This window comes from Apium graveolens, chromosome 11 (genome assembly GCF_009905375.1).
Source record: "Apium graveolens cultivar Ventura chromosome 11, ASM990537v1, whole genome shotgun sequence".
Lineage (NCBI taxonomy): Eukaryota > Viridiplantae > Streptophyta > Magnoliopsida > Apiales > Apiaceae > Apium > Apium graveolens.
Window position 1 is genome coordinate 142,110,446 of NC_133657.1, and position 19,741 is coordinate 142,130,186.

Sequence of the window (19,741 nt, forward strand, 5' to 3'; positions counted from 1 at the left end):
ATCTAATTATTTATCTTTTTACGTATTATTTAGTAATTAAGTAACTAATTAATAATTACGGATTAAAATTTATCGAATATTACGAGTAAAGATTCGATAATTAAATAATACTAGTAATTGTATGATAAGTTTGATTATTGATATTCGAGCAATAGTTAATTACTCGAAGTCTATCGTAATAATTATTCATAACAAATAATTAAATACAGATAATAGATTAAATCGTAATAATAATCGTAGTAGTTCAATAATTATGCGAGGAATGCGAGCAACTCGTAGAAATACGAGTAGTTGATCGTCAAGTTGGAATATGATTCGAATAATAACCTATTTATTCGATAGTTATCGTAATAGCTGATTGTATTGATTATTTAGTTGTAAATAATCGATCTAATCTAGTAAGTAATAATAAATTTTAAATATTTGTAATAAATTGTAATTGATCCTAATAATTAGAGATTAATTATTTTAAAATATCAAATAATTATTTATTAATTATTTATTAGTTATTTTTTATTTATTAATTATTTAAAAATGATTAATTACTTCAATAATTAATCAAATAATTTTCAATAAATCATAACATATTTATTTTAACTCCAAAAATTATAGAAAATTATTTTTGACTTTGATTTTTCTTAAGTAATTATTTAAAAATAATTTTAGGGTTTAAAAATTAGTAATAATTATTTATATTAGATAAATAAATTGAATTATCAGTGTTAAATTGATAATAATTAGACCGTAGTCCGATTTGTGTGAAACGAAAGCCATTTGACTCAGAAAAATAAATACTTTTCATTAAAAATAATATTAAGACTTAATTTCTTCTAGAAATTAGTTGACTTTATTAATTGCTTGATTATCAATCGAAGTGCGTGCCGAGACGAATCCGAAAAATTCCGGAAAAAAATGGGAACCAAGTTAGATGATGATCAGTGGAGTGATCAGCGAGTCGATTTTGATCCTAAAAATTATTTTAACTATAAAAATGATTATGTGCTTATGTGCTTATGTGTATTATGTGGTTAATCGAGTCTTACTTGCTAATATGTAATATATGAGTCAGATTTAAGCGCATGGGTAGACAATAGGGATGATGTGAAGTCGATTCAAGATGCAATTGAAGTACGAAATGCCTTAACCAGTCTATTTTTACTAACAGAAGCTAAGCCAACAAGGAAGGTTGAGTAGGTGATAGACGAAGGTGATTTAATTATAGTGAGTCGCGCAGAAGGCAAGTTTTTCCCCTATTCTATTTTCAGAATAGTGATATTTTCTTCATATTCTTATCTCTCTTGCACTATTTTGATTCTCTTGTTCATATTTCATTTCAATTTCTACTTATCCTTTTCATTTGACTTTATTATTCATATTCCAATTGCTACTCACAATTGTTGATATATTCTGGTGATTAGAATATATCAAAGCATACCGATTGTTCCGGTTGCTATTCCAGGGACTGGATAATAATACTTTGGGGATTAAGTTTACTTATCCTAAGGACTGGGACATAACCGGTGCCTTGAGATGGGCCGTAGTGCCTGGGTGCCCGACGGGATATATATAGTGAGATATAGATCTGCACTGTGTCCTGGCTGATCAGTAGGGTATAGATGCGAACTTGAGTCCAGTTTAGTTCGTTTATATTCGCCAGTAATGGCCTTCTTTCTATCCTCGTGGGGTTATATCTTTGCAGATATACCTGGGTTACGGATTTATTTAAATTGCTTTAACACTGTTTATATATTTTGCGACTTGTTGAGCAATTTTTGGCTCACTCTTTTTGTTGTTATTCACCTTATTATTTTCAGTTAAGAAGGAATATGAAACCCATCAGGACTCGAGTGGTAAAGAAACGGGTCAAGCCTCGGGATCCTCTCATACCCAAGGTGTTGATCCCAATCCAGGAAGAAATCTTTGAGTTGCCCGAACAGGTGGAGTGTAGATAGTTAATGTGTATGTGTTTTGAATAAAAGATGAACTTAGTTTAAAACTGATTAGAAAATGGTTTGTAATAAAGAGAGTTTGTGAGATTTTGAATTTGGTTTGTAATGAAAGTAGTTAGTGATTCTTGTTTTCATACTTCAACCTAAAAAGATCATGGTCAGTGTTAAAGGGGTTTAGTTTTATTTCTTTATTATTTGTTAATCAGATCGTACAGGTTTGGTGATTAGCTAGTAACCCCCAGACTTATACCCCGGGTCTGGAGGGCGTTAGATGCTCCCCCTGAAATTATGCTCTATGAGTTGGATCCTTCAGAATTTGAGTTTCCAGAATTATCAGAACTTGGCCCATCAAAACTTGATGAATCAGAATCTGAAGAGCCTGTTCTAGGTTCTGATGCTTCTTGAGATGTGGTTGGATCTTCAATATGCTCCCCCTAAATATGTGCATTTTCCTTTGGCGTAGTCACCACAGTTTCAATAACATCAGAGTTTAACCCATCAGAGTTTGCAGTATCAGGATTTAGACTATCAGAATTTACAGAATCAGAATTTAAAGCTTCATTCTCAAATCTCAGCTGATCATGATCATTGAAATCTTCAAGTCCAGTAATCTTCTTATCATCAAAAGAGACATTGATAGATTTCATGACAACCCTTGTTCATAAATTGTAGACTCTGAAGGCTTTTATGGAAAGTGGATATCCAACAAAGATTCCTTCATCAGCTTTTAGATCAAATTTGGATAGCTGTTCAAGATGAGTCTTAAGAACAAAACACTTGCATCCAAATACATGAAAGTACTTCAGATTTGGCTTCTTTTTCTTCACCATCTCATATGGTGTCTTTCCATGCTTGTTGATAAGTGTTGCATTCTGAGTAAAATAAGCAGTTTGCACAGCTTCAGCCCAAAAGTAGGTTGGTAACTTTGCTTCATCAAGCATAGTTCGTGCAACTTCAATAATAGTTCTATTCTTTCTTTCAACAACTCCATTTTGCTGTGGAGTTCCAGAAGCAGAAAATTCCTGCTTTATTCCATGGTCTTTGTAGAACTCTTCCATGATCAAATTCTTGAACTCAGTGCCATTATCACTTCTTAAAATTTTCACAGAGTCTTTGACCAACTTATCCAGTTGTTTGACATGATCAATCAAGTTAGATGCAGTTTCACTTTTTGTGTGCAAGAAATACACCCATGTGTATCTGGTAAACTCATCTACTATGACCATATCATATTTCTTCTTTGCAATTGACATGACATTCACTGGACCAAATAGATCAACATGTAGTAGGTGATAAGGCTCAAGAATTGAAGATTCAGTCTTGCTCTTGAATGAAGATTTTCTTTGTTTTGCCTTTTGATATGAATCACAAAGGCCATCAGGAGCAAATAATGATTTTGGCAGTCCTCTCACAAGATCTTTCTTGACTAGTTCATTTATGTTGTTAAAATTTAAATGAGAGAGTTTCTTGTGCCAATCCCAGCTTTCTTCAATTGATGCTCTACTTAACAGACATATTGCAGAACCATCAGAACTTGTTGAAAGCTTGGCTTCATAAATGTTACCATGCCTGTATCTCTTTAGAACAACTTTGCCTATAAATTTGCTTACAACTTCACAGTTTCTTCAAAGAAATCCACATGATAACCTCTGTCACAGATTTGACTAACACTCAGCAGATTGTGTTTAAGTCCTGAGACTCGAGCTAATTTTTCAATGATGACATTACCAATATTGATATTTCCATATCCCAGTGTTTTTCCCATATTGCCATCTCCATAAGAAACACCTGGGCCAACTTTCTCCACAAAGTCTGATAGCAGGGCTTTATTTCCAGTCATATGTCCTGAACATCCACTTTCCAGAACTAGGATGTTCTTCTGGTTGCCCTGTAATCACAAAGGCCACTAATGATTAGTTTTAAGGACCCAGACTTGCTTGGATCCTTTGGCCTTATTAAGTTTGTTAACATTTGCAGCGGATTTAACATCAGAGTTTATGTTAACATTTTTTTTATCAGCATTTACAGTATCAAACTTTGCATCAGAACTTATACTAGAAGGAACAATGCTAACTTTCTTTAAAGAAGGTTTTATTTGATAATAATCATAGTACAAACTATAATATTCCTTACAAGTATAAATGGAATGCCATAAACTACAACAATGAAAACAAGGATTTTATGGCTTAAACCTAACAGACTGACTCTTAACTCCTGACTTAGAAGGTAAGGAGTTTATGTTCTTATTTTTCCTGCAAAAAAAAGCCAGATGGTTAGAATTTCCACAGTTATAACATTTCTTTCTAGGAGTATTAGGAACAGGCTTATAATTATTGCTTTTATTCACACCTTCCTTTCCATTCCTATTTTTCCTAGGTGGTTTTACCTTGTTTACATACTTAATCTCTTTCAACTCATACTTAAGCTGCTTCTTTGTCATTAAGCCTATGTTAACTTCAATTGTCTTATCCTGTTTCAATTTGTCAGAAGTTGACTCTGCCTTAACTTCTATCACAGTATCTTTCATCTTTTTAGAATCAAACTTTACAGATTTAGCTACAAACTTAACAGAATTTAACTTTGACTTAGTAGTCTGTTTAACAATAATTGGCTTAATTTGTTCAGTTCCTGTTTCACTTTTATCATCTCCATAACCTAAGCCCTCTTTCCAATTTCCACTACTTAGCAAATTCTGAGTTGTTCTGGCAGAGTTAGTCCAAGTCCTGATAATCTCTCTTTCCTTTTCTAACTCAGTTTTTAGAGATTGATTCAGTTTTAACACTTCATCTCTAACATAAAAAGCATCATCTCTTTCTTTCTGAGTTTGATGGAACATAACTAACTCTTTTTCTAAATAGTCATTCCTTTTCTTAAAAGCCAGATTTTCAGAAGTTAACCTATCATAAGTTAAAGTCTGATCTCTATAACTAATAAATATGGTTTTAAGATAAGATCTCAACTCAGTAATATCATCAGTATGAAAAGCATAAGTTGTTTGAGGTACCTTTAACTCAGCAGCTTTAAAACTGCTATCAGCATTTACCATCAAGGCATAGTTCACCTCATTCTCAGAATCTGAAGTGTCTGTCCAGCTTTTCTTCTTTGTGACAAGTGCCTTGCCTTTTTCACTTTTTCCTTTCTTGCAGTCAGGAGATATGTGGCCTTTCTCACCACAATTGTAGCATTTAACATTTGAGTAATCTCCTCTGTCAGACTTTCCAGCTTTGCCTTCAGATTTTCTGAATCCCTTCTTATCAGAACTTCCACTTTTCCTTGAAAACTTCTTTCCCCTTCTGAATTTCCTCTAAGCTATCTTTGTGATGCCCTTCACCATAAGAGCACACAATCTCATCATCTCTTCATCAACATCCATCTCAGATAGATTTTCAATTTCTAAATCCTCATCATCATCATCAGAACTTGATGAGTCTGAATCAGACTTTGTGATGAGAGCCTTTCCTTTGCCTTTCTTTGAGACAACCACTTTGGGGGATTCCTCCTCAGCCTTAAGAGCGAATGTTCTTAACTTTCTCCCATGCCTCTTGCTTCTTTGATCCATCTCAAGTTCATGAGTCTTGAGCATACCATAAATTTCATCAAGAGTTATTTCATCAAGAGCATAGTTGTCTCTTATAGTAGTTGCCTTTAAATCCCAACTTTCAGGAAGAGCTAAAAGGAATTTAAGATTAGTATCTTCAAGATCATATTCCTTATCCACCAGTGAAAGAGATCATTCAAGAGTTTGAAAAATATGTCATATAAACCAGTTAATGACTCATCAGGTTTTGAGTCAAAGTGCTCATACTCTTGAGTAAGTATAGTCCGCATGTTCTTCTTAATTGAATCAGTTCCCTGGCATCTTATCTCCAAGGCATCCCATATCTCCTTTGCAGTCTTGCAGTTAATTACCCTGTTTGACATGACATTATCAATGGCACTATGCAGCAGATGTCTTACCTTTGCATCCTTGGCAATAGATGAGATATCTTCAGCTGTATACTCACTTTTCTCCTTTGGTACAATCTGTGCTGGCTGATCTGCAACTACAACAGAAAGCTTGGTTGGCTTATGTGGTCCTTCATTAATTCTGTCAAGGTATTCTGGATCTGTAGCTTCCAGAAACATAGTCATCCTCACTTTCCATATGGGATACTTAGAAGGTTTCAATATGGGAACCCTAATAGTCTCATATCGATTATGGATTTGAGTCTTTGGAGTTTCTTCAGTTTTGTTGGGCTTGGTTGGAGTTTTCTCTTCTTCAGACATGATTGTTTTGGATCTTTACTGTAGATGTGTTAACAGATTGCTCTGATACCACTTATTAGGTCACACACACTGTAGAAGGGGGTTGAATACAGTGTCTAGTACAATCAAATCGAATTAAGAACACAAGTATGAAATATAGAATAATATTATTAATTAAACAGTATTATAATGGAACCGTTTTCTCCCAGTGATGAACAAATATCACGAGGTCTGCTAGGGTTACAATGAATAATATTCTCGATTAAGATAATACTTATAGTGTAAACCCTATGCGGTGTTTATATAGACACAGAGTTACAAGCTAAACTTCTAATTGATATCGAACATAAGTCTGCATCCTAAAATATATCAACTAGTTATCTTTTCTTCCAAGTATTCTACTCTTCATAGAATTCTTCTCCATGCATATCTCTTCTTGTGTTTGCCTTAATCTTCTTTCCTTCAATCAGTCGTCTTTCTCATCTGAAAGTCTTCTTAAGTCCTGATATTATCTCCTGATAAATATCTTCTGATAACTTAAGTTCTGATAACTTAAGTTCTGATATCTTAAGTTCTGATAACTTAAGTTCTGATATCTTAAGTTTTGACTTCAGTACAAGTACTGATTTCCAATTAAGTCTTGATTTGTCCTGTTAGTTAAGATCTGAAAACTAAACACAAATCATTATTAGACATGACATCACAAATATATCTAACATAGGTTGTTCCGATCCAGATTAGTATTATGGACCCGGATTTAGGTATTGGCTTTTATTGGTTTTAAGATATTGTATGTGCTTGGGTAGGGTAGATAATCCGGATCGTTGATGTTTGCCTGGATTGGACTTGCATTAGCGGTCTGGATTGATAGGTTATGGAAGAATTAACATAACGTACTTGATCCGGACCTCTTAGTAATATAAATAAAATCTGTAGGGGCCCAGGCTAACTGACCTTCATTTTAATAGGTATATGGTCCGGACCAAGAAGCGGGCTAGGAGAGTTTTTAATTGCTACCCAGGCTTTTCCGGTGAAGAGAACGACCCAGATTCATCTAAAAAAACACAGATCTGGGTTGAAATGGTTAAGAAGGGTTCCGGATCCGCTGAAATAATTACCAGTTTTCGGTACAAGTGGCTTCCAGAAAACTCGGTTCTCTTCACGCCCGAGGGCCGTTGGACCAATGTTAAATACCACTTTGTCAGAAAACCAACTGACTTTGAAAATAGTATCTATTATGGCCGGGTTAGGTATGAGAAGCAGGAGGATGGTCATCCTGGGGTTTATGACCAGGGGGCTCTAGAGGACGCTTTTGCCACGTTCCCAATTAGCCGGGACCACTATCAGGTGAAGGACTTCTATGCGGAGGATGACCCGGGTGACATGGATACGGCGATCCGGGCCGCATTCCAGCTAACTCCTGATATCGCTTGGAGGTGGCCAGAACCCCATGAGAGGATTTACCACCGTCCTTGTGACGGCTTCATCCTTGTATGGCTAGAGCATTTGAGATCGGGGTGGAGTCCTCATTGCCACATGTTTATTAATCAGCTTTGTAAACACGTTTTCGAGATCTCCCCGATACAGATCACTCCTAATGGGATCAAGTCAATGACCTAGTTTATAGCCTGCTGTAATAAGGTCGGACTCCTACCCACCTTCAAACCTTTCCACCAAATCTTCTATCTCTCCAAATCAAGCCAGAAACCTTTCTACGAGCTTAGATTCTGGGCCGCAGAGTGTGGTTATGGTCCGGGTGTAGCCAAACCGGTTATGCACCAGACTTCTTTGAAGCACTGGAATGGGGAGTTGATAATGTTGAAGGGATTTGACCTGGCTTTCTTGCCTTAATTTACCCTGGGAGGTGTGCACACAAATCAATCCTGCAATCTTAGAAGGGGAGGCTGTGACCCAAATAAAGAAATTTTACGGCTGTCTCGGGTTTCAGCCAACCCGGTATACTTTTATGAACCACAAGCTGCTGTTCGAACTCGGTTGTAAGTTTCATGTCACCCCGGATTTCTTTCTTCCTTTTATTTGCATTTAGTCTAGAGGATTCAGATTCTTTGCATTGCGTCTTTTGGTCTTTTCAGGAATAGGAGTCGCTTTGGTTTGATCCGGATTGCCCGCCATACTTGGTGACCCGGATTAGTTCTCTCAGGTTGTTCAATCTTTTTAGTAACCCGGGCAGGATTATTTACTTGCTTTTGCATTTATATTTGTCTGCTTCCTGATCTGGATGGTCGGTTGGATTAGGGGACCCAGGTCCCTTTACTTTTTATTGTTGGTTGCTTGGTCCGGATCACTTGGTAACTCGATTTTGACTTTGTTCTTTTTTTCCTCTTCTACAGGTTTTCCGCATTACGATCCTTCCTTTAAGATGATAATATCTTCTTCTGCCTACGCTACTGCTTTTAACTCCTTGGGTCTAGCTTTTAAGACCTCCAAGGGAGCTCCCGGACCTGGATCCGGTTCTGTAAATGCTAGGGGGTGCCGAGTCTTCTGCCCCCCAGAATATGGTTGATCCGGTCAATGTGCCCTTGAATGATGATCCGGATGTCCAGGAGATTTCCGGGGATGAGGCCCCTCCTGCTAAGAAGAGAAAGTCAGCTCCGGGCAAGCCTCCCCGGGGTAAAGCTGTTATCTCCAGCCGGGTCATCTGTGATTCGGAAGGAAAAGGCCTGGATGGGGACCCCGTGAAGATTGGGACCAAGTCCCTGGTTGACTTAGCCGGGTTCATGTCGAGCATCCCCTCCGAGGACGACTGGGATGGGGTAGAGGGCTCCAGTATGGCTGCTGCTTTCAAGAGGGTGACTAGCCAATGGGGGAAGATAACTATCAAGAACTTTATGTCCGGATTGCATTTTCCTAAATTTTCTCGTATTTCTTTAAGTCTCTTCTCTGAATTATACCAGGTTGGGAGCGCCATATCCATTTGCTCAGATATCACTTTCACAGAGGTCCGGGACGCTAACAACAGGACCAGAGCTGAAAGGATCCGGGCGGACAATCTGAAAGATGAACTGGACGAGGCCCGAGAAGGCTTCCGGACCGTGGAGTCAGGGTTGAAGAACCAGCTTGAAGATGAGAAGGCCCGGGCTGACGGTCTTGCCGAAGAAGTGGAGAAGTTAAAGGCCCACCTGGCTGCTAAGTAAAATCTAGACAAGAAGGCTATCATCGCCGAGTTCAAAGCCAACGATGTTTATGACTTCGAGGTCGCTCAAGCCGGGGTGCCTGAGGTTCGCAGGTCCTGGATCTTTGCTGAGAGGCATATTAAAACCGATCCCCTGGCTTCCTGGGAGAGCTTCATCCAAGAGTTCCTGGCGGCCAAGGCAGCTGTTGAACAGGGTAAGGGGGAGCCGGAGCCCTACAAAGGTCCTAGCCCCAGTTTCCTTTAGATTTGCTTCAACTTTGTTAAGCTTCTCGGGCCTTGCCCATGTAATTCAGTGCTTTCTAGTAATTCTGATTCCGTACTTTGATTCTGAACGATTTTTAATGTTTGGATTTTTCCGGATTGGTGGCAATCCGGGTTGATTTTTTTTTTGATCATTTCCCTGATAATTTGCTTGCTTAGGAAATATTTTATTTTTTAAGTTATTGATCCGGGTAAGAGGGCCTTCCCGGGTGCGTCTATGTTAGTCCCTTAACAATGCAACAAGAATTACAGAAGGGGGGTTGAATGGAATTATTGAAACTTGTTCACAAATAAAATTGTTCTAACTTAAATATATATATCAGTGTGAATTGATTTGCAGAGTGCGGAATAATAACTTGAAATGAATCAAAACACAAGTAATTAAAAACACAAGTTTGTAAAAACTTTCTGGTGGATTTGAATGTATCCACCAGAGATATATAATATATCAAGAGAACTCTGTGTAGCAATTAGCTCACAGCTGCTTACAAATTGACAACAACTAAGATTGTAGAGAAATGCTAAGAATACAGCTTACAAATATTTCTCTGTTGGTTGCTTAGTTAATTGTTCTATCTGCTACTTCTTAGTTTATATATCACCAATATTACAAAGCAATAAGACAAGATAATAAAACAAAAACTATCAAGTCTAATACTATGCTACTTCATTACTCTATTCCGGCATCTTTCAATATCTTCATAATAGCATGGAAATGGTAATGCTTCTTTGTTCTCTAAAACCCAGTTGAATAGGCTACCACATTCCATTTGCATACACTCGACGCATGTGACTGTGTTGTCACTGTCAACAGATGTTTGAATTCTTTATCCGTCGGGTTCATGATCATTCGTCGAGTTCATGATCATCCGTCGGGTTGTCTTGTTGATCATCCGTCGAATGACATTGTTGTTTATCCGTCGGGTAGCAATCGGGCACTTGACTTCATTTCATTTATGCAGAATTATAAGACATCATCTATGTACAATTAATCAACCTATTCTGCATATCTAGTTAAAGTCAACATGACTTGAGTACTACTACAGAATCTAAATAATGTGTATGCAGAAATGTGCTACAGACTTATTGTTACATAAGCTACTCACTCGATGGATAATAAATCATCATCCGTCGGGACTATATTGAGTTATCCGTCGGGACTATAATCCTTATCCGTCGAGTGCTACATTTTTACTAAGTAAAATCTACCAAGGTGTTTTGTTAATGAAATCATCAAGTACACAACATATACACAACAGTCTACTTTGTGGCTTGACCCGGATCCTGGATTGGATTTTAACCGGAGTTATGGCTGGCACTTAGAAAATGTTTAGTGCGCATGATTTTGATCCGGGTTGTGGCTGTGGCCCCCCAACCTGGATTGGGTTTATAGCCGGTGTGGTTCCGGGTATAAAGCCCGTACTCTTTCCTGATCTTTCCATTACCACAAGTGTACAGACAACTGACCAAGATTTGAGGCTAAAAATGTGGATCTAAGGTTGCTTTTTTGAAGATAGCAAAAAAATTCCAGAATAATACTAAACAAACTTTCTGGGTTTTGCTAACAATATTACTGAACAAGAACAGCAGGCTCTAGAACACAAGGACAGTATGCAAACTAAAGTAGATCTGGGTTTTAAAACTACCAAAACTATCAAACCCCAAACAATCAAAACTAACAAACAAGAACGGGCTCACACAAACATGACTTAACCTAGTGAGCTCACACAAACGTGGCTTAAATGAACAACATTCATATTCAAGAGAGGGTATGGTTGCTTGTGTTCTTACATGTTTAAGATGTGGACTCTCTTAAGAGTTTGCTAATGAAGGTGAATCCAGGGGCAGCGAGACCCAAGGATGGAGTCCCCTCCTTCTAGCGCCAAATGATAACTCTGGTGAGCGGGGCGGCTTCTTCCGACGCCGTGCCTGGACCTTCTTCCTGAGAGTGGGGTGTAGCTGTTGTTGGGTATTTGCAAAACAACACCAGAGGGGGGTTTTATCTCTGCGGCGCCTCCAGTGTGAGAATAAGAGTCTGGTTGGGGAAGATGAAGATAGAGAGGACTAAGGTAACTGTGTGTGTGTAAACTGTGTATTTGAGAGTGTGTGTAATGAAAATATTTCTAACCCCTAAACCCTTCATCTTTGGGGGTATATATAGCCCAAAGGTAGGGTTTAAGGGTTGGTACCTCTAGATCAGGGCCGTTGGTTGCTGGAGACGAAGGACGCCTGATTTGGGTGGATTGCATACACGTGTCCAGGAGAGGACCACCTTCAGGGTGTCCTAACGGTCCTCTGACACGCGCCGTGTTTGTCTGATATGTTAGTTGTTGATAGTTGTCATCGTCACGTGCCCACGTATCCATCCTTGGCGGGTTGTGGAGTGTGCATGTGCTTGCAGGGACCTCCCTCATGTCTGATCCTGGTTCCGGGTTGGATCCTGGTAGGCAGGTGATCCAGGTCATGGGTTGAACCCTGGTTAGGAAATGATCCAGGTCATGGGTTGGATCCCGGCTAGAGGATGATCCAGGTCATGGGTTGGATCTTGGCTGGGAGATGACCCAGGCCCTGGGTTGGATCTGAGTCTGGGTTTTTTCACTTGATTGCACATTAATTGAGCTTGTTATCCCTTAGATTCAGGTTTGGTTCTAGCCAGATTGCTTATATTCCATCAATGTGTCATGGTATAGGATTCATTTCCAATCATGAAATACCTGCAAAACATAAAAAGGATTCATTTCCAATCATGAAATACCTGCAAAACATAAAAAGAACTCATGGTTAGCGATGCGCACACATAAAACTGTAGAGCTTCACCTTTTGGACACCATCTGACAAAAGCATATCAAGCACATTGGACTGAAGCAATCTCAGTCGAGATTGCCTTACCCAGTTAACCCCAGCATCATATGCCACCACACCAATATTATTTAAAACCATACTTAAACATGTGATCACCGCGAGGATGACCAGAAGCCTCCCAATATGGTTTACTCCGCGAGGAGACTTAGCTTGATTTTGACTCCGTCTACTGATTGAATCCAAGTCATAGGTTTACATTAGCTTCAAATTATTAATTTTAACATGTTCAACTCATCCGTCTACAATTTGTTTAGTTGTATTATCACTACAACCAGAAAACTATGTATGATAGTAGTTAGTTACTACTTGAATTAATCCATGATATGCGTGCTTATATTAGACAACATCAATGCAGGAAATGTTTTACCACATCAAGGTTGTCCTAGTATTGTTAAAAAAAAACTAAGAAATGTGTGTTCCTAATTTAGCCGTACAATTTCGTAGAAAATCTAAAATTATAGTATGTGTTAATTTTACACATGAATGTATTCTAAATAAATATAATTATGTATATCCTCAAATTAAAACTGTTATTCTATTTTATTAAAAGAACTGGTACCCTACCAAATATCAATGGTCACTATAATCTGAAATTTAACAGTCATGAAATAGAGTATCGTGTTTATATGAAAGCTGCAAATTATAACACCATTTAAATCAAGCTGGAAAGCATTCAAGTTTCAAGATTTATTCCAAACTTAAAAGGAAATCAGGACAAAACTGAAAAGAGAAAAGCAAGAAATCACCAATGTGACATACTTGCAGAATCTAATGCGTGCACCTGTGTGTTTGAATGACCGGAAGTAACGAAACGGTGAATGCAAAACATGTCTCAATACTTCCTCTGCAGTAAGATGATTTCCCCATCCCATGGCTGGCAGACATCAGATCTTTAGCACAATACATAAGGTTGCTACCAGCACAAAACCCTGCCTACGCCATATCTTGAAGGAAAGTACACAAATTTAGGAACACAGTGCTAAAAAATTACAGGGTGTAAACTTAGCTATCCAATTACGTCAACACTTTGATCATAATTTTTTTTATCATGATACCATGCACTTTCAAGATCATTACGTCAACTGTCATATACTCTGATAAACTGAATATGTACATGTACACAAAAAAAAATGAGGACCCTTAATATAGAAAGCATATCTAAACTTGTAAATTACCCTACTGGACAAGCTTCCACGATTGAACAAAATTTTTATTCCAAAACTTAAAAGGAAAATGCCATTTTCTGAAAATTTTATTAACGGGTCAACTGGCTTAACATTACAAAACTTTGACCGGACTGTACATGTATGAATCTCTTAAAACAGATGATTTTATAGTGGCACAACTAAAACTGAAATGAAAATTTTATACAAACTCAAAGCGCATAAGCAGTTTCACTGAGGGATATTTCACTCCTTTGCGGTCGTAGAGAGGCACAGCTCGAATTCCTGGTCTTATATGGGAAACAGGAAGACAATTTTGGCCACCAAAACCATCTTTTTTCTTTGGTGCATCATCCTTATCACGTACTTCAATGCAAAGTATAGCCAGTTCTGGAACAGACATTGGGAACTCAAATTCTTCATTCCAAAATGGAGTCCATTTATTATTCTTTACTTCCGTTTTCTCCTTTGTTGCATCAGCAGGCACACCAACTATTCTAACCTGTACAAAGCAAAAAAAAATTAAAAATGGATCTATACCTATCGTCATTCATTAAAAAACATATGATAATATTTCAGATGTTAATTTCTGTAACAAATTTTTAAACGCCGTCTTTCTTCAAAAAATATTCAGTATGATGTGTCAGATATTGTAGTAATTGCTCTTTGGGAATAGTAATTACTAAGAAGTAATCACATATAAACAGCCTATCTTTTTTCTTTTTATGACCTCAAGAAATAAGCTAAAGCAGGAAACATTGTTTGACAATTTCATGTAACCCATTTTAAATACTTGTGGAAAGGATTAAAACTATTTTTTTTAATGCTACTACAGATTTTTAATTTTAACTGGTTGAAAAAGTAGATAAAGGATTAAGAAGGTAGATTCAAAATTTAAAAGTCTATAAGCAGAGAAACCAAATAACTTTTTTAAGTTTTAACTGAAAAGTATACCACTGTAGGAGTTAAACAGTAGGATTTGCAGCAGGCTGCAGCCAAATCCAAAAGCAAGTAATGTTTTACCTTTGCGTAAAAATCTGGTGGGGAATACGAATCAAAGTGAGTTTTCTTAAAATCCAAATGCCAACCATCACCCATATAAACTTTAACCTGCAGTGTTACATTAAAAAGTGTTATGATTCCGGTTGTTCGAATGAAATGAGTGGTGTTGTTGACTTTGTTGTGCTTACCTTCAGAGTCTTCTTCGCTGGAAGCTTTACTTTAGGATCAAATACTTGATTATCTGGACCAGAGCTGAGTAAGAAATCAGGCTTTTTGACATAGCCACACCCTCCATTGGCTCTGAACATCCCATGCATCACCCTGAGGTTTTTACCATATCCCTACAATAACATTTATGATATATTGACACATTGCCGTGTACCATGTAACAAAGGAATAGAATAAAAAAAAGCAATATAAAAGTACCAAGATAATTGTCTATTTGAATGATTTTTCTTAAGTGAAGGCATATATATTTTGACCTAAAATACGAATGCTGAGCATAACGTGCATCTTCAGCTCAAGTAGGGACTACAATATGAACAGAAAAACAAACCTGCATATTAAATGCAACCATCTGAGCTCCATGCATCCATCCTATCAGTGGATTGTAATTTGATGAATTGACTCGCATACCCTTGGGATATATTCTCAAAATATTCTTTTGTGTGAACCTTGTCACATTAAGAAAAGACAAAGTCATCAGTGCAATGCTTTAAAATTGTAATCATTGTAACAGTGGTTTCAAATGAAAACCTGCATTAATACGTTGCACATGATTTTAAGTATTAGTACCTCACAACATCCATTCCATGAGATTTAGCTGCCTTCTCAAGACCTTGTTCACTCAAACTAAGGCGTCTAACTTTGTTAGCTTCAACTTTTAACGCCTCTTTTAGACCTCCTTTAGGTTTCCCAGCATGAATTCCTATGAGACGCTTGTATTCAGGTGCTACATTTACCTTAAGGTCAAGTTCATCAAAATCTGCAGCACCTTGACTGTTCTCGTTGATGTCAAAGCTCTGTGAGGCATAAAACAAGTATGACACTAAAACATAGATGGAATAATCTAACTTAACTTCTGATATGAAGGTAACTACAACTAAGAGTTATGGCATAAAAGGCGGTCTATACACCTTATCTTTAATTAGAAGATCAGCTGGATCGTTCACTGGCTCATCGTCCCATGAACCATCATCAGAATCCTTTCTATTCGACAGGTTATTTTTGCTGTCCTCGGCACATTTATCTTCAAGGTACTCCTTCGGCGGTTTAGTTGATATAATGACCCGCTTCATCAACTTTTCTGGGGATGGCAATTCTTTAATGCTATCTTCTTCAGGGCAATATAACACCTCTCCAAATGTTTCGGTGAGCATCTGTGATACAAAAATTGGAAAAGGGAAATAAACAAATGAGAATCTTTTAAGTTTAGAGAGAGAACGTACAAAGCAGATAAGTTCAAAAAAAATCAGTATTGATGTACAAAAATTACACTAACCTGAGCTACTTTAGCTTGGAGATCTGATGTAAGGTGGTCTTCTAGCGTTATTACAACAGGGTAAGGTGAGGTTGCAAAGGCATGCTCTTTAATTGATCTCAAACATTTTAAGAGGTCCACTGGAGGCGTAAGGGTCCTGAAGCCAATAATACACAATATTAACAAAATCAAAATTATCTGCACAAATCAAGGAGACAGAAAGAGGAATTGAGATACTAGGAATTGAGATACTAAAACTGTAATTTGCATAACCCTACCAGACCAAAGAATATAGGAACCCATATCCTTAAATGACTTATAGTTCTGGTGGCAAAAAAAAAATGACTTATAGTTCAAGGTACTTTCTAGCCCTCATCTGATGGCTAACAGACTTGTAAGCAAATTTAAAAATTCAACTGAGATACGATGCATGCTATGGAAGTTGTTTTCTTCCAGTAGACTCGCATATCAGTACAGTAGTAATTTTCCTTACAAAAACATGAATCTTTTAGCCCTAAAGCTGTGCCAAATTTAATCAAAAATACAAAGCACGCTGCAAAAGAAGTAAAGATCAGTAAAGCAAAGCATTATTCTAGGTTACATACCCTCCATGTTTAACATGTATAGCACCCTTTCGTGAGTTTGAGTCTGGCCATAAATCAAGTTCTATAACTCGCACACCTCTTTTAAGTGCTTCTATGATTGGGACATTACTACAATCACTACTGATCTGATTCCCAGTCAAGTAAGAATTATGTCCGGTGTATATAAAATAATGTGACAGTGGTGCCGTCATGTCTTGATCAACCTAAAAACAGAACAAGTGATTATGTTAGCCATAAAGTTTGTAGTTACAATATCTTCTGTTCATTATAAGAAATAGTTACCATATCTTCTGTTCATTATAAGAAATCATTATATCTTTTCATTAGAATTTTACTAAGAAATGCTAACAGAAAAGCCTTAACATAAAAAAATTCAATTAGCTACAGTCAATGAAGAACTGAGTCTGCCTGATTATTATTTAGTATCAATAATAAATGAACTGCACAACACGACTAACAGAAAAACTCATGCTACCCCCAAATTTGCACTACTCATTACTGAAAGGTTAATATTTGAAGCTAAGACCTCAAACAAAAATCATAATTGCCTGAAAGATATAATTTGAATCTCATTAGCACAATGCGGAAAATGGCCAGATTTGCAAAAAAACCTTCAAGTCAAGAAACTGTGTGAAAGGGGGAAAAAGTGTCCAAATACACCTAACAAACCCCATGTATCCTGTCCAATGGAAAATGGTAACATATCAACATTCAACAATCAGACATTCTTAATACTATGTAGTCCTAATATCATCTATCTGTTTCGAGATTCATCAAATCCATTTCTAAACTACCACTTATGCCTAACTCTGATTCCAATCAAGAAATCGAAAAACAAAGCCATAAAAATGACAAAAAAGGTCAACTAATGTAAATAACAAGATCCCAACTTAAAAACCAAACACACAAAACCAATCAAAGTAGCATCTCTAAACTTAAGATCATACCTTAAATAACATTGGAGGATTAAGATCAGTTGAAAACAGAAAGTACTGAAAGTCATCAAGAGTAAGAGAATGTCTTGTGAACTTAGCAATGTGATGTCTTGTACCAAGAACTTGTTGAACTATACTCTCACACTCATTCAATGTTGCTCCTTCATCACCTTGTACTTCAACCAGAAATCTAAGAAGCTGGTCAGGACTCAAGTGGGTCCCATCTTCTGAGTACTTCTTGAATATTTGGACAACATCTGTTGGTGGGGCCGCCTTCATTACATGAAATCTTCGTCTAAAACATATGCACACACTGTATCTCTCCATTTCTTAACTTTTGATCATTTGATGTCTGCAACACAGGTATTAATACATGTGTGTGAATGTATGTAAGTACGCGGATAGATGGAGTAGCTGAAGCGATGAATAAAGAAATGGGAGGGTACAGCAAAAGTCGTTGAAACGGAGTGAGCGATGCAACTTCTAGTTGTGAGCTAAGGTGGTACGTGTCATCTTCGTCATTTCATCTTGATCTTTTTTTTTAATGATTACAAACATTTTTGTTCTTGAAGCAATTCAAGATCTAACTAGCTCAAAATATCAGATTTATTATATTACTTAGAATACAGACAATTAAATATTTATCATTTAAATATGTAGTTGTGAATTGAATATGGAATTAAGATCAAAGTCTATAACAACAAAAATTAACAGTGAAATTAAATAAATAAATCCTACATAATTATATACCCGAGATTTTGGGATACTAATGATTACGAGAACTTAATGTTATATTTGGTTGGAGTGAATGAAATAAAATGGAATGGATGAGATTTTAAGTGAAAAATGATTAAATTTTCTAAAATTTTTATTCTTTCACCCATTTCATTCCAAACCACCTGCATTATAATTAAACAATGAAATTCTTTATTCCTTCCTAACCCCAGTTTTTTCGCAATTCTTATCATAACAATTTCAACTCTTCCCTCCAACTACCATTTATTTCCTTTTATTACATCCATTCTATTCCATTCACCCCAACCAATAAAGTATTGGCTAAAGAGAAAGAGAAAGAGAATGCTGTTAAAAATATATAATAAAATAATACTTAAGAGTGAACTTTGACTCTTAAAATTGAGTAAAGAGATTAGACTTTAAAGTTAAGAGCGAGTTTAAAGATTTTATTGGAGCAAGATTTTAATTCCCTCTCCTTAATTTTTGAGTTTCTAGGGAGTGTGTTGGAGATAGCTCTTACAATAATACAATGCTTAAATAAATTTTTGTATAATTATGTACATAAGTTTGACCCGAGTTTAAAATGAATTTTTCTTCTCTAATTTTTATCATACATGCAAAAATCAATAGTCGAACTCGCGATCTCCCGCAAGGAAGACATGAGTCTAACCACTCTACCAACGCTTTATTGGTTTTGAAATGAAATTTAGTTATATATGAATAACTAAAATTTTACATTTTGATATATTGATATTATTATGTTTCATCAAAAGGGTGTCGCTTATTAATAAATATTACAAATAGATTAAAAATTTAAAAATTGAGGTTATAAATTTATGTTCAATTAATGTCCAGATACTGTTTATATCACTAAAATCCTTCTTTCGTTACTTATTTACTGTATACAAAATTTGTCAATAATCTTACAATATAATCTACCATTCGTCCTAAATATGTCCCTCAAATAAATGCACAGTTCTTCATTAATAAATTATTTTATATGTTTTATTATATATTATTTTTGACGCAAATACTTGAATATTAAATATTAATTAATATATGATGATAATCTGTTAGGCAAGACAGAAGCTGTATATATAACTCAAAAATACTGGTTTGGATAACTCAACATAGAACAAAGGAATTGAAAATAATCTATGTTCCATTAGAATCAGTACATAATGTTTATTGGCCATATGCATGATGATCTTGGTAGCTGTAGTGAAAAAGATGTCAACAGAGATCCATATAAAGTTCATTAAAATGTTCAGGCAACGGAGGAATAAGGTAAGGTTGAAGTCATTTGAATAGGATTAGTGTGAAGACCTATATGATTCTATGTGAAGTTGA

General features: G+C 36.4%; 1 protein-coding gene and 1 long non-coding RNA gene across 2 annotated transcripts; both read right to left on the reverse strand.

Moving 5' to 3' along the window:
- Positions 1–10,128: 10,128 nt before the first annotated feature.
- On the reverse strand, positions 10,129–12,317 carry LOC141698539 (uncharacterized). The gene is made up of 3 exons (XR_012565146.1): positions 11,799–12,317; positions 11,401–11,644; positions 10,129–10,552 (listed from the first exon to the last, which is right to left on the reverse strand). It is a non-coding gene; the product is annotated as an uncharacterized LOC141698539 (long non-coding RNA).
- Positions 12,318–13,620: 1,303 nt separating this feature from the next.
- Positions 13,621–18,238, reverse strand: LOC141697819 (phosphoinositide phospholipase C 4-like). The gene is made up of 9 exons (XM_074502364.1): positions 17,669–18,238; positions 16,722–16,924; positions 16,138–16,273; positions 15,773–16,015; positions 15,432–15,658; positions 15,193–15,310; positions 14,825–14,977; positions 14,658–14,744; positions 13,621–14,136 (listed from the first exon to the last, which is right to left on the reverse strand). Exons 1-9 carry the CDS (start codon positions 17,981–17,983, stop codon positions 13,837–13,839), a joined length of 1,782 nt encoding a protein of 593 aa, XP_074358465.1. The 5' UTR covers positions 17,984–18,238; the 3' UTR covers positions 13,621–13,836.
- Positions 18,239–19,741: the final 1,503 nt, after the last annotated feature.

What these genes read in the sequence shown, in the direction of transcription:
- LOC141697819 (XM_074502364.1), bottom strand. Translation starts at nt 17,983, where the DNA reads ATGGAGAGATACAGTGTGTGCATATGTTTTAGACGAAGATTTCATGTA. An exon ending in ATCCTCCAATGTTATTTAAG is followed by an intron (nt 16,925 to 17,668) that starts GTATGATCTTAA and finishes TTCTGTTTTTAG; the next exon opens with GTTGATCAAGACATGACGGC. An exon ending in TCCAAGCTAAAGTAGCTCAG is followed by an intron (nt 16,016 to 16,137) that starts GTTAGTGTAATT and finishes TTTGTATCACAG; the next exon opens with ATGCTCACCGAAACATTTGG.